Below are 13,425 nucleotides of genomic sequence, written 5' to 3' on the forward strand. Positions count from 1 at the left end.
AGAACAGTACTAGTCACTTCCTGTGATTTTTATTCCCCATAGCAATGGAAATCGGTTCTGTTCTAAAGGTGCGTATACATATGCGAGCCGAACCGTTCGCGAACCGCTCAAAAACTGTTCTTTGAAATTAATTTTACAACGAACTTCCAACGATCCATGGAAAAGCCGAACCAGCCGCAAACCACCAGCAGTCGGCTGTGTACTTCTATATATTGAACATGTCTTCGCGCGAGGAAATTTACACTATTATGGTTATGAGCAGTGCAGCTCTCGTGATGGGTAGTTTGGCTAAAAAAAAGAGGAAGCAAAGGCGTTGGTGGCATACCGACTTATATAAAAAACGCAGCGGCACGGAACTGATTATCGACATGAAATCACAAGAAATGAGCGGCCAATATAAAAACTTCACGCGTATGTCGCCTTCAGATTTTGAGAATTTATTGCAGAAGATTGGCCCCCAAATTTCGAAAGAGGAAACTTATTTTCGCACTCCAATATCCGCTCAAGACAGGTAAATAATGCTACCGTGAATACTAGGATATTTATGTGTTTGTATTTTTTACTAATTTATTGTTTCAGACTAGCGGTAACACTTCGGTTCCTTGCTACGGGTGATTCATTTGTTAGCCTCCAGTACCTATTTAGGATTTCCAAGCAGTCCATTGGACGTATAGTACCACAAGTCTGCGCAGCACTTGTGACGGAATTGCAGGGTTATATTAAGGTAACATATTTAATAACTCATTCACATACAAGGAATTTCTTTTGGTCAAATTTTAAGTTTAATTACAAATAAAATGTAATTAGAAAGTTAGGAAACACATAAGTAAAGGTACATTACAGAAAATCTTCAAAGTTCTCTGACGTCGTTGATAAATCAGGAGACGGTTGTGATGAGGGCACAGATAAAGACTGACCAGATGTTGAAGGTGTAGCAGCAGGAGGTATTTCCTGCTGTGACTGTGAATACACAGGATGGCTATGTTGAGAATGCATATGGGGAGTAGCTTGGGAATGCATAAGGGAAGGAGGTTGAGAATGGGGTGTAGGCTGTGAATACATGTGGGCGGTGGCAATTGGTGCAGTTCCTACAGAGTTTTGCCAATTAGTAGGATACGGATAAGCTGGAGTAGGCGAACAAAGCAAACCTCTATCTGCATGCATAAGTACTTCAAAAATGGAGTGCTGAACCACCTGTTGTAGTTCAGAAGGGTATTTGTTAACTTTCGTAGCGACATATGTGAAAAATGAATCAATTTCATTTGCAGGACACGGTTTCATGTCCAACTTTTTTGAGGCAGCTGCCAATATCTGAAACGCACTATTCATCATTGGAGAACTGATATCATCTCGTTTCCCCTTCACTCGCTTATCAGATTTGACCGTAGAAGGTGGCTGTGTCTCTTCTTCCCTCTGTGTTGCTTCTTGATCAATTTGCCCGACAGGCGAGTCTACTGGATAGACGCCATCTTGTACATCATCCGCCTCCTAAAATTAAAATTTAGATATTAATTCATGAATCAAATGTGTTCATAAATAGAATTAAATTTACATTGAATCCCCTCTTCTTTAAATTGAAATAGTACCCTAATAAACCATTTTTTTGAATAAGTATTTTCTGTTTCAGTTACCCACGACTCCTGCAGCTTGGACGGAAGTTGCCAAGATATTTGAAACACGTTGGAATCTGCCTCACTGTGTTGGTGCCATCGACGGCAAACACGTTGTTTTACAAGCTCCTGTGAACTCTGGTACTGAGTTCTTTAATTACAAATCGAATTTCAGTATTGTACTGTTTGCATTAGTTGATGGCAATTATAACTTTATGTTTGCTGACGTGGGATGCCAAGGCAGAATTTCAGATGGGGGAGTTTTTAAGGCGAGTAAATTACATCGAATGCTTGCAGAAAACACATTGGGACTTCCATTACCAGAAGAACTACCGGGGCGTAGTATGCAAATACCTTATTTCTTTGCAGGCGATAGTGCCTTTGCTTTAAGTGAAAATCTCATGAAACCATACGCAGGAGACTTCGCTAAAGGAACTCCTCAAAGAATTTTCAATTATCGATTGAGTAGGGGCCGTCGAATAGTAGAGAACGCCTTCGGTATTTCAAGTGCCGTGTTTAGGGTCTTAAGAAGACCAATGCTTTTGAAGCCCGAAACAACGGAATTGGTAGTAATGACGACCATCCTGTTACATAATTATCTTAGAACGCATTCACCTAATCTGTATGCACCTGTTGGCTTATTAGACAATGAAATGGAGGGGAATTTAATCGAAGGGTCATGGAGGAAAGAAGGAGATATGACGTCTATGTTGCCGCTAATAAATGTTCCTCGAAGATCCACCAATTACTGTTCCAGAATTAGGGATGAAATAGCTGATTATTTTATTAAGGAAGGATTTTTAGAATGGCAAAACCAATATGCTTAAGAGGATTTACTCACCGTGGCAAGTCTCTTTCTCGGCAAATCCCTGTCTTCCAGAAAGCTGAAAGCTTCGTAGGCAAACCATCTGCTTACATAAACTTCATCTCTTCCTACAATACAAAATTAACATTATTCCAAGCATCCATCCGCGTAAATGTTTTATTGTATTTCAACTATTACTTTGTAATTGTACGTAAATTATGTAGTGTTTAGTGTAATTTATTAGTATGAATACATTGTAAGTTAAGTAGGTCCAAACAACTAAAATGTCAACGTTAACAACTTAATTTAACAAAAACAAAAATTGGAAACGTGTGTAATTTTATGTTGTTATTCGTATTTTATATTTTTACCTTTTCCTGTTCCAGTGCTTGTCTTCACTTTGTTTTTCTCACGCCTGTACGAAGCCAGTAGACATATTACCTTTTTTTTTACACTGGTCTGCAGACACCTCCATTTCCACGCCTATTTCGCGCCAAGCATCTTCTTTTAAATTTTTTTTAAAATGGTTAACATTTTTGGGGTCCCACAATAAAGGTCTACATTTATAGATGTTTATTAACCGCAATATATTTTCCTCGGGCCACTCCATATTTATAAATTACCTCGCGACCGGAATAAAAACGACGAACCTCGCACAAACACGTCCCAATGTGAACTGCGAATCCCTTTGTGTTCGTCGAAAAAACCGACAGGGAACGGTTCGTCACGAACCGCTCGCGAACGGTTCGCGAGCGCTAACAAATCCCGTCCCAATCTAACGAACCAGTTGTTCGCGAACGGTTCGGCTCGCATATGTATACGCACCTTAACATATTGTTCGTTTTCAATGGCCACATCTTGAAAAGTATCCACGTCTAATATTTCAAATGTCTCGGAATCAAGTTCAATAGGCGCTTCTAAGCTCATTTCATCTGATAATTAGATAAAGTAAAATTAGATATCCAAAATAAAGTAGCAAAGCACTTACACAGTGGTTGTACTGCAAAGGGGATTGATCGCCTGCTGGATGCTGGCACACAATCACCATTTGTTGTAGGTGCCACATGATAGGATTCTTTATTATCTCTTATGCAAGTTCGTGTGTAGGAGTGATCTGTGATAACAAAGAACGAAACATTTTGATCTTCAGAGGTGGAAGTGTCAAATTCATTAAAGACATCAGAGTGAGGTACAATCTGTTCCAAGCATGGTCGATCTGCAAGGCAGGAAAACAATGTCAAAAATCATGCATAATATAATAAAAGAAACTTACCAAGTGGTTGTGAGGTGAAGGAAAAAGATTCATTATGGTCTATATCAATGGTATTTTCTTCTACTACATAATATTCAATGTTGTCAGTATTTGGGTCTTTGTTTGTTCCGTTATCAAATTCAAAAAGATTCGTGTCGGGCACCATCTGTCCTTCTAAGACTGCTTTATCCGCAAGTTGCACTGTGGAGGGAACCAATTGGTTATCGGAAAAACGATGGGCAGTTGTAGTTGCAATAGGAGCTGGTGCATTGTCCTCTATATCTCTGATTATCATTTCTATTGTAGACCATTCGTTGTCCCCAAAGTGATTTGCTTCAGGGTTCCACTCAGCAGTGATCTCGGAATCGGGTGGCGTAGGTACTTCTAAATCTGTACCTGAAAAACAGAACAAGTCAAATTACATTCCCATAATGTGATTAAAAACTTACAGATTGGTTGTGTGGTAAAAGTGACCAAATTGTTGGATGATGGCTCCTGACCACTTGTCGGATCACAACCAAATGATCTGCAGAGTTCTAAAATTTTATTATAAAGTCAATATTACGTTGTTTAAAATTCTTACCAATACGTGGACGGTTGGAAATTATATTTTGTTTAATACTTTCTAATAAGCAATGATTTTCTGTAAACGAATCAAATTTTACACAATGCAATTTATAAAAAAAACTTACTGTTGTAAGTAATAATATTGGCTGGATAATATTTGTTGTCGGTCCATTTTGCTCGTACATTTTGTCGGTTTATTTTCAGAGACTTTGTGGTGCAAATTGTGACGGTTTTTTTCGAAACCGTATAAATTGCTTATTTGGTTAAGAATTCAGTAGTTTTTTTTTGAGATTGTATTTCAGGCTTTAACGTTCTAATTTTCCTTGCGCTTAATTTTCACTCCGTGACAGCATATTTCATTGCATTGTCACATTTAAATTGTTATCACTGCTTATCCCCTTCTATGTATGTTTTCTCCTTGTCCTACAATTCAAAGTTGGGAATCTTTAAAGTTTAAATATTTGGTCACCTGAGATTGATTAGGGGAATCCCCGCTTTTATACATTTCCCCAGGAAAAGTGAAAGTCTTCTTCTCTTCCTGTTGCAACTCTCGTGCAAGATTGAAGTGTGGTTATTCTTAATTAAAATTTATCCAACTCATCGTGAGGATTATTTAAGAATAAAGGCTCCTTTTGAAGCTGGAATTATTAGTTGGCAATTTGGGTTCTGCTATTATTGGACCAGCGTTCATTTTCGCACTTGGGCGGATTATTCGACCACATGGATTTTACACTTCGGCTCGTTCAAGATCTTTAGAGGTGTAGTGAATGTGGCAACATGGCACTAACCGGATGTCAAGGTTGTACACAAGGTTGCTAATGTACAATGATTTTGTGTTTTTGTAATACAATTATCCCAATAAACAAGCTTTACAAGTACAAGTTTATGTACAAGAATATAACATGGCGCAGTCGAGAAAGGAAATGTAAGTCGAGTCAAGTTAAGTTTTAGAATCGCACACCCTTGAACCTAACCTCCAAGCACGTGTTTAAAAGGTTGGTTAATAAGAGGTCCAGCAAAGTATTAAGTATTATGGAAGGCTTCAAAGCACCTAAAAGCTTGGATATAAATAGTACCAATCTAAGTGAGAGCTGGAAGAGGTTTAGACAGAGTTTTGAAATCTACTTGAAGGCAACGCAGAAGAATCAAGTCCAGCCTGAAATAAAAGTAGCGATTTTTCTAAAAAATTAGAATCTACATGAAATTTCCTTAGATGGAGAAGGTTTTTTGTTCTTATTCATATAACATTCAATGAAAGATAGGATCATGATACATGATTGGAAAATAATTTCATGTAGATTCTAATTTTTCACAAATCCAAGATGGCGCCCATAAGAAAATCTAAAGTTCCTAATCGCATCTCAAAAACCATTCGTTGAGAAGAAATGCTGATCGCATCAATGGAGAGACATACAAAAAGTGCTCTAATAATGTTTTACTTTTAACCTTTAACGGTTTTCGAGTTTTTTGAGAAAATCCAAAAATCAAATTTTCGGTTTTTATCGGATATCTCCAAAAGTATTCGGAATTTTTTTAATCCAAAGACAGATTATTATTGAGCACCAAAATGCCCAACTTTGCCTCCATTTAACCGACTTCGTATCTCTTACCGTTTACGAGATCCCCATACTTACCCTCGAATTTGTGGCACACTGTAGAAAAATTCCTTTCATTTACATTTTTGTTTCAAATCACGTTTTTACTTCAACTCGCGTTTTTTCGATTGATACGAAATTTTCTAATCCCATATAAAAATTTCGTTTATATAAAAATTATAATTTTGCCAGTGTACCCTACTCCACAAAAATGTATACTAACAGAAAAACATTACATTTTCACTTCAACTCGCGTTTTTTTCGATTGGGACGAAATTTTCTAATCTCATTATAAACATATACAAACGTCTTATGAAAAACTGGGAAAAGTGAAATTATTGAGGAATAGCTGTCATTAGCACCATTATTTCTATTATTAGGGCTAATTTATATGTACGAATTATAATTCCATTACATACTGAATAATAAAGTTCACATGGTAAATGTGATTTCATTTTGGGTGAAAACAATTTTTTTTTTCAAATGTAATGATTTTTTTTAACACATCTAAATGTGACACAAACTAGAAAGTATACCTAAGCTTGTAGCGTTCTTGAAAAAGAATTGAATTGAATGCGAACCAACTTTTTACAAATTTATGCTTGATTTTAGAATTAGACGATTTTTTGTAACATGTCAAAAAAATGAATGTGGAACCAACTTTTTATAATCAATGTCTAATTTATATGCGTATTCATCTCAATGACTAATGACCTCTGTCAATTAGGTAATTACCTGTTTACTTTATACCTACACTGGTTGAGCAGGTACATTCCTCTATCTTTGTCTCTTTGTTAGCATTAATTGTAATTAAATATTATGCAATTCAACATACGTCAAACAAAAATAAAATTTAACTGGTATACACCCTTAACGATAACGAAACCATGAAAACAACGAATACTTTTAGAATGTATTCAAGTAAGGAATACAGAGTAACGAATGCTTTATTTTTCACCACACTAATGGTAATGAGTACAGATAGCCTAGCGTTGATTAGGCACAGTCTCATACGAGGTCTAATTGCAAAAATTCGCCTCCCAGAGAAATTACATTGAAATGAATCTGTGTCGACCAGCGAAGAGCTGTGTAGGGCGGGCAGGTTCAATGTAATTATATTGGGGGGCATTTTTGCAATTCGATTAGACTTGGTGCGTACCAATTTGCAAAGCGATCGAACTTTTCTAAACAAAGTTATCGTGTACACGGACAGACGGCGAAACAAAATTTTCACAACATCGAGAATAATTAAAAAAACGGTTACTAACCTTTTTTCACTCCACACCGTAAGCAGGTGGCTCTTTCGCAACTGGACCCCAACAATTTTGCAGCGCAGTACTGGTCTACTTTTTCGGATGGGCAGTTTCTTAAATATACCCACGCGATTCTCCGCAATTCTGCTTTAATATGTTGGCCCCATTGCGAAGCGTCTTGCTGTCCAATTTGCTGCAGTTGTTCGGCAGTAAGATGCAAACGCCTACAGCAATTGAAATTGCACATTTTAAAACAACGCAATAACTCGTGGCTGTATGTACACGCGTTACGCATACACGTGCCAAACAAGAAATCGCAACACATATTATTTGGTGTTGGTGGAAGCGGCGTAGGGGTCGCCATTGCAAAAAAAATTACAATTCCTTGGAACGAAATCGCAATGATAACAAAACACGAGGAATACTGAAGAAAGGTGACGTGCCAGGCAATCGCCCCTACACACCGCGCTCCACACCGAAGGGTGAAACCTGTTGCAAACAAAGCAGTGGCGCAACAAATCGCAATGTCCAATCTACTATTTCAAGAAATGCACTAATACAATGAACGGTTTGAAGCAATTATTGGCAAATCCGTTCAATTAAAAGTACACACTCTAAACCTAAACTAAACAAATATTTTTATTACGTCAGACTCTCCTCTGCACACTGGACACCGCTTGATCACCGTCTCTTCCCCACCCGCCACTGTACGATAACCGCGCAAAAACGGCAATCCTTTTTCGCACTGTTTACATAAACTATGGCTACAAAGACTAAAGCAAACGATTTCGCCCTTGAAAATTTCCCCTAAACAAATGGGGCACTTAAAAAAACTGTCAGCCGGCATAGGGTTATGCGAAAAACGAAACTGAGGTCGGGTGCAAATGCCTTTGGTAAAATCATTACAACGAGTTAGCCTGGAGTTAATTCGCGCTAGTTCTAATTTTATATTGTCTGTAACAACCCACTGCTCACGATAAAGGCCCGCTTCGGCGCCTTGCTGCAGTGCACATGCGGCACCCATTACCGTATCTGCACGTTTTATTTTGGAAGTCCTTATAAATTTGGACCTCACTCTTCGTCACTTGGTGATAGTAAATCGTCAGATTAAACAAAACGACACGAAGCACTGTCGCGATCCTACTCCACTAAAATAAAAATTTTCCTGTATGTATGCTGACCGATAAAGGAGAGGGAGAGCGGAGAAACTAAAAATTGTAAAAGCCAAAAGACTGGGGGGGATATATACTCACAAACGCGAAATTTAATTTGCTAGATATAAGGTTATCACACGATTTGTTATTGAAATTATTCCTTTTCAACATTTTTTTGGATATCATGGCCCTTTGTAGTTACGTTCAAACGTGTTTAAATATTTGAAACATTTCCTTACGAAAAAAAGCAAAACCAAACCAGCGGAGCGAACAGGCACCATCGCAGCAGCTGTTATCAATCTCACCAGTTTTGCAGTGACCTATGACCCATAAACCCCTTAGAAAGGCCCGGAAACCCGTTGAAGTTATGACTAAAAATAATCTTATATACAACGAAAAATTATTCTTGTAATCGGTCCTTGTCCACAACACATTCTTCATTGCAATTGCATTATTTGGTATTTGGCACATTTCTTCTGCACAATGTTACAAGCTTTAAAACCATATGTAGGTACTTACGACCAACGCCAGAAAAAAAACTCCTAGGAAAAAAGCCCCCGGAATAACAAACCCATGGAAAAAAAAACCCGGAAAGAAATCCCTGGATAATCCCCCGTAAAAAAACTAAAATATTATGCGAAACGAAAGCCAAAATTGCAGATTTGTTTACTGAAACTGGGATAAAAGATGGAAATCATTTGACATAAGGATCTGATTTGAGATTCTTTTTCCGCTCTTCAAAATAAGTTTGAAATAAATTTTTTTTTGCAGCACCAACAATTATCCTTGCTGATTTTAGCACATCTGATTTCACGTATTATGTCTGAAACCAAAAAGGCACAAACGGTGAGCATAAAAGCACAATTGAGGCACAATACATACAAAAAAATTGGTTCATTTTTGAGCTAATGGGGGGCCAAGTGAACGGACCCGACATTACCGACTCTCTAACCGCGACAGTTTTTAATTTAATTTAATACCATGGACCGTGACGTCTAGGTTGTAATCGAAAATGGATACGATCCAAGATAATTAAATTTATACAAATATTTTCTTGTACTAATTGTACTGGCCTTATCTGAACGATCAAATACCATCGACCAAGACACTTTTGAATGTAAGTCTGAAATCGTTTCATAAGGTTGTACATGATAGTAAAAGTTAAATTTCGATGGGCAATTTCTTTAATCAACGAGATCATCGTTTACCGATTCCAAAAAAGGTCAGAGCTGTCCCCGTTGGTTCTAATCGAAAATGGATTCGACCCAAAGATGCTCTTTAAGTTTTAAACGAATATGTTCTTGTACTAAGAGAACTGGCTTTATCTAAATGATCAAATACCATTGACCATGACACTTTTGGATATGTCTGAAATCGGTTCAAAAGGTTGTACATGATAGTAAAGGTTAAATTTCCATGGGCAATTTCTTTAATCAACGAGATCATCGGGTACCGATTCCAAAAAAAGTCAGAGATGTCCCCGTTGGTTCTAATCGAAAATTGATTCGATCCAAAGTTAATCTTTAAGTTTTAAACAAATATGTCCTTGTACTAAGGGAACCGGCCTTATCTGAACGATCAAATACCATGGACCATGGCACTTTTGAATATAAGTCTGAAATTGGTTCAAAAGGTTGTAAATGATAGTAAAGGTTAAATTTCAATGGGCATTTTTTAATCAGCGAGATCATCGGGTTCCGATTCGAAAAAAGACTAGAGGTGTACTTCTTGGTTTCCATGGAAAAGTGACTCGACGCGATCCATTCCTGAAGTTTATTTAAATGAATTCGTTCTTGAACGAAGGCAAATTGGACAAATAATTAAGTAAAACCAGAGTAGTGGGTGCTCTTTGGTACAACGTATAATAGTTTTAAATGCCTTACGTCATCCGGTTTTATAACGTAGACTAAGTAACGGTAAAAATGAAATTAGGTAGCCACCTTTGATTATACTGTTTTAATATTTTTAATCATTAGAACTTAATCATCGTGAGAAAAAGTACATTTATATTGTAACCATATTTCCAACAGTACACCAGAAGACGCAGACCACCGGTTATTGAAGGGCAATCCCGTATAACCATGCGATATAGGTTTTCGTGAACTGTATAGAATAGTCTATATGCTATAAAGATTTCTCGATAAAGATCTTAACTGTATATCATATTTAGAGTATAACTAAAGATATTCTTTATAGATGTATGTTTTATTTAATCTATACAGCGATTATACAGCACTATCTGTATATATTTTTCTGAATAGAATATATGCTGTAAATTTATCGCACATATAAAGTATTCTTATATACACAACGACATTTCAGTACAGGTCATGGGTAAAAACACTTTACTGTTGTGGAAGATATATGCCTACTTTATTAAATCTATGTGTATTCTATACGAATAGCTATAATTATCCTCTACTAAATAGGTATTAATTCTTTACCTAATCGATACTATATTTCGCCATTTGTACACAAATCTTTAGTAACGTTGAATTATAGACGGGGTAACTAACTCATTAGTGTAGGAAAATAGGATAGTATAGATTCTGTTCAGTTTCCTTTACTGAATCTGTATAAAAGTTGCCTTTCGGAGTTGCGCGTGACAAGCTTAGCGAGGTTATGTCATTTTGTTATTGATAGACAAGTCTCATTTCACGTGCGAAACGAGTGTAATTACAAATTACCTAGTGCCGAAGGAATATGGAGACGTACACTGTGTACCAGTTTATTGGAACTAGCGACACGTGTGTGTTAGCTACAAGTTGGGTTAAAGAAGGGCAGGTAAAGTTTTCGAAAATCCATTATGATATATCTATATGTGTTTAATTTTTTAAGGTAAAATACGATAGCAAAAAAGCATCTGATTATGCCAAAAAGGGAAAAACACCTTACAAAAAATGGACTAGCTATAAAGTTGAGCCAATTTGTACTAAATTGTTCGGTAAAGTAACTATATGTACATCTAATTTCTAACTTACTTTCAAATACGAGTACCTATGTACCTACCCTTGATAAATAAAATTCCTCTTTGGCAGATTCTTATGATGCTGCTTATAGGGCAGAATCTGTTTTATTGGAAAAATCTGACTTAGAATCAACCGACATAGAAGCGATCAACAACCCCACACAGGTATTAGATATAAAAAGACGAAAAAATAAACGTGTAATTCCAAATTGTACCAGTGCTAGAGATGAAAGTGAGCTATCTTCTAGTGAAGATGAGAGTGCCGTTATTTGTCTTAATCTACCCCCTGCACCTGATACAACACTAATAACTATTAACGAAACTGTATCAACTGAAGATCCAGCGAATTATATTCCCGTATACGTGAATAATAATGAGCCTGAAACGGATTTAGGTAATGGCATTTACAAAGAAACACCCTCCGAAACACGCATTGAAACAAACTCAATTGATATAACTGACATCAATGATGTTCCATTGTCGTTAGCCACTGAAAGACAAGTTAATGATATAAAAGAACTAATTATTGCACAAATTTTAATAAAAATACTTGCTTATAAACGTAGCAAAGTGTGATGTATAGGTACAACAAAAAAATTGTTTGCATCTTCATTAGGAAGGCAGCACATTTTGCATATGATTGGGTCTTTTGTTAATGAAATTATCGAAATTTTATCTTCAAAATGACCAAGGAAGAAATAAAATTGTTTATAAATTTCTGTGTTAATTTTTGAGAACACACTTGAATTTATAAAAATTTGTCCTTCAATCACAATAGTACCATTTTGTTTTTTAAAAAAAATCACCTTATAACTCTTTTAGTGCTCAACATTACACAATTATCACTTTTCCGATTGGTATGAATTTTAAAATTGTGAAATGATGCTTTTATCATCGATCGACGAGACGTTACGGTTTATCAAAAACGCGAAAAACACGAACAACACCCTAAAATCCATGTGCAAACGGGTAAGCGAGACGTTCACAACCCTCGAGAACCATCGGAGGCTCATCGAGCAGAAGTGGGGACACTACGTGAGCAACCTAAAGGTGACGACCAAAAGCAGCGTGCCAGAGGTCCGACCGGACAAGGTGCAGGCAGCCAATAGACCAATCACAAGAAGAGAGATGAAAACGACTGAGGCGCAGACGAGCCCCCTAGTCTCTTATGCAGCTATAACGGCCAAACCTGGACCGTCGGGACATGATGGACGAGTGCCGACCAGAAACCGCCAAACCAGGAGGGTCGAAATTGCAACGCCAGCGACGACCGAGGAGGAAGAAGTGGAGAAAGCGGCCGAGGACGTGAACAAGGCAAGGGCACAGAAGTCGAGGTTGATTCACCGAAACGATACTGAAGGGGACCCCGAAGGCGAATGGAAGCAGGCCAGTAGAAGAAAGGGGAGGCCGAAGGAGAGGCAGCAGGCTACCAGCGAGAGCGAAGGCGTGACCTCAGGCACCAGGCGAAGGGCGCCGAGGGCGGAAGCGGTGCTGGTACGGCTGCAGGGTGGAAACCACCTAGAAGACATACTGAAACGGATACGGCAGACCGACATGTCAGGGGTGGATACCAAGATAGAGGGTATCCAGAGAACAAGGGCGGGGGACATCCTTTTGAGAATGGAAAGGGGCCGAAGATAAAGGCGGCGATAAGCGACAGGGAGGTCACCATCCTTGAGGACAACTGCACGTTGAGCGTGAGAGATCTGGACGCGGTCACAACTAAAGAGGAAGTGCTTGAGGCCATACTACGGGAGACACCTAGTGCCAGGTGCAGGGTGAAAAACATGGTAACGGTAGACCGCGGACAGCAGGTGGCATATGTCCATGTCAACAGACACGCCGCGGAGGTGATCGATAAACAGGGGTTTCTACGTGTGGGCCTAACATCTTGTCGTGCAAAAATCAGCGCAGAGATTGTGAGGTGCATGAGATGCTGGGCGAGCGAGGCAGCAGCAAGAGGAGGAGGCCCAGGCCAGAAGTGACGCGCATTGGGCAGGGCACATGGAAGGCGCCGAGGAGGCGAGGGCCAGCGCGCAAGATGACAGGGATATGGTAACTATACGTCTTTCGCTATAAAAACCGTTGCACGTCATTGATTTGTGTATCAATTTCAGACATATGCTGCAACACTGCAACATGTACAAAAAAAACAAGTAGTGTGCGAAATCTATAGAAAACTTGTCTGAAATTGATTCATAAATCAATGACGTGCACCGCT

General features: G+C 38.2%; 2 protein-coding genes and 1 long non-coding RNA gene across 3 annotated transcripts; 2 read left to right on the forward strand and 1 right to left on the reverse strand.

Annotated features, from left to right (window-relative positions):
• Positions 1-196: 196 nt before the first annotated feature.
• Positions 197-2,437, forward strand: LOC116164090 (protein ALP1-like). The gene is made up of 4 exons (XM_031478217.1): positions 197-511; positions 580-724; positions 1,628-1,751; positions 1,806-2,437. The coding sequence occupies exons 1-4, from the start codon at positions 219-221 to the stop codon at positions 2,435-2,437; spliced, it is 1,194 nt and encodes a 397-aa protein (XP_031334077.1). The 5' UTR covers positions 197-218.
• On the reverse strand, positions 695-8,106 carry LOC116164091. Its single transcript, XM_031478218.1, has 10 exons — positions 8,051-8,106; positions 7,098-7,306; positions 4,360-4,380; positions 4,251-4,310; positions 4,117-4,203; positions 3,689-4,063; positions 3,404-3,631; positions 3,241-3,347; positions 2,452-2,543; positions 695-1,488 (listed from the first exon to the last, which is right to left on the reverse strand). The coding sequence occupies exons 1-9, from the start codon at positions 8,104-8,106 to the stop codon at positions 2,523-2,525; spliced, it is 1,164 nt and encodes a 387-aa protein (XP_031334078.1). The 3' UTR covers positions 695-1,488; positions 2,452-2,522.
• A 3,052-nt stretch (positions 8,107-11,158) lies between these two features.
• LOC116162633 lies at positions 11,159-11,441 on the forward strand. The gene is made up of 3 exons (XR_004143573.1): positions 11,159-11,180; positions 11,275-11,369; positions 11,423-11,441. It is a non-coding gene; the product is annotated as an uncharacterized LOC116162633 (long non-coding RNA).
• The last annotated feature ends 1,984 nt before the right edge of the window (positions 11,442-13,425 follow it).

Source organism: Photinus pyralis, unplaced genomic scaffold, assembly GCF_008802855.1.
Source record: "Photinus pyralis isolate 1611_PpyrPB1 unplaced genomic scaffold, Ppyr1.3 Ppyr1.4_LG2, whole genome shotgun sequence".
Taxonomy (NCBI): Eukaryota; Metazoa; Arthropoda; class Insecta; order Coleoptera; family Lampyridae; genus Photinus; species Photinus pyralis.

Coding starts and splice junctions, on each gene's coding strand:
- LOC116164090 (XM_031478217.1), top strand. CDS start 219: ATGTCTTCGCGCGAGGAAATTTACACTATTATGGTTATGAGCAGTGCA. Junction 512..579: donor CCAATATCCGCTCAAGACAG/GTAAATAATGCT, acceptor TTATTGTTTCAG/ACTAGCGGTAACACTTCGGT. Junction 725..1,627: donor AATTGCAGGGTTATATTAAG/GTAACATATTTA, acceptor TTTCTGTTTCAG/TTACCCACGACTCCTGCAGC.
- LOC116164091 (XM_031478218.1), bottom strand. CDS start 8,106: ATGGGTGCCGCATGTGCACTGCAGCAAGGCGCCGAAGCGGGCCTTTAT. Junction 4,204..4,250: donor TTCCAACCGTCCACGTATTG/GTAAGAATTTTA, acceptor ATAAAATTTTAG/AACTCTGCAGATCATTTGGT. Junction 4,064..4,116: donor TTTTACCACACAACCAATCT/GTAAGTTTTTAA, acceptor TCTGTTTTTCAG/GTACAGATTTAGAAGTACCT.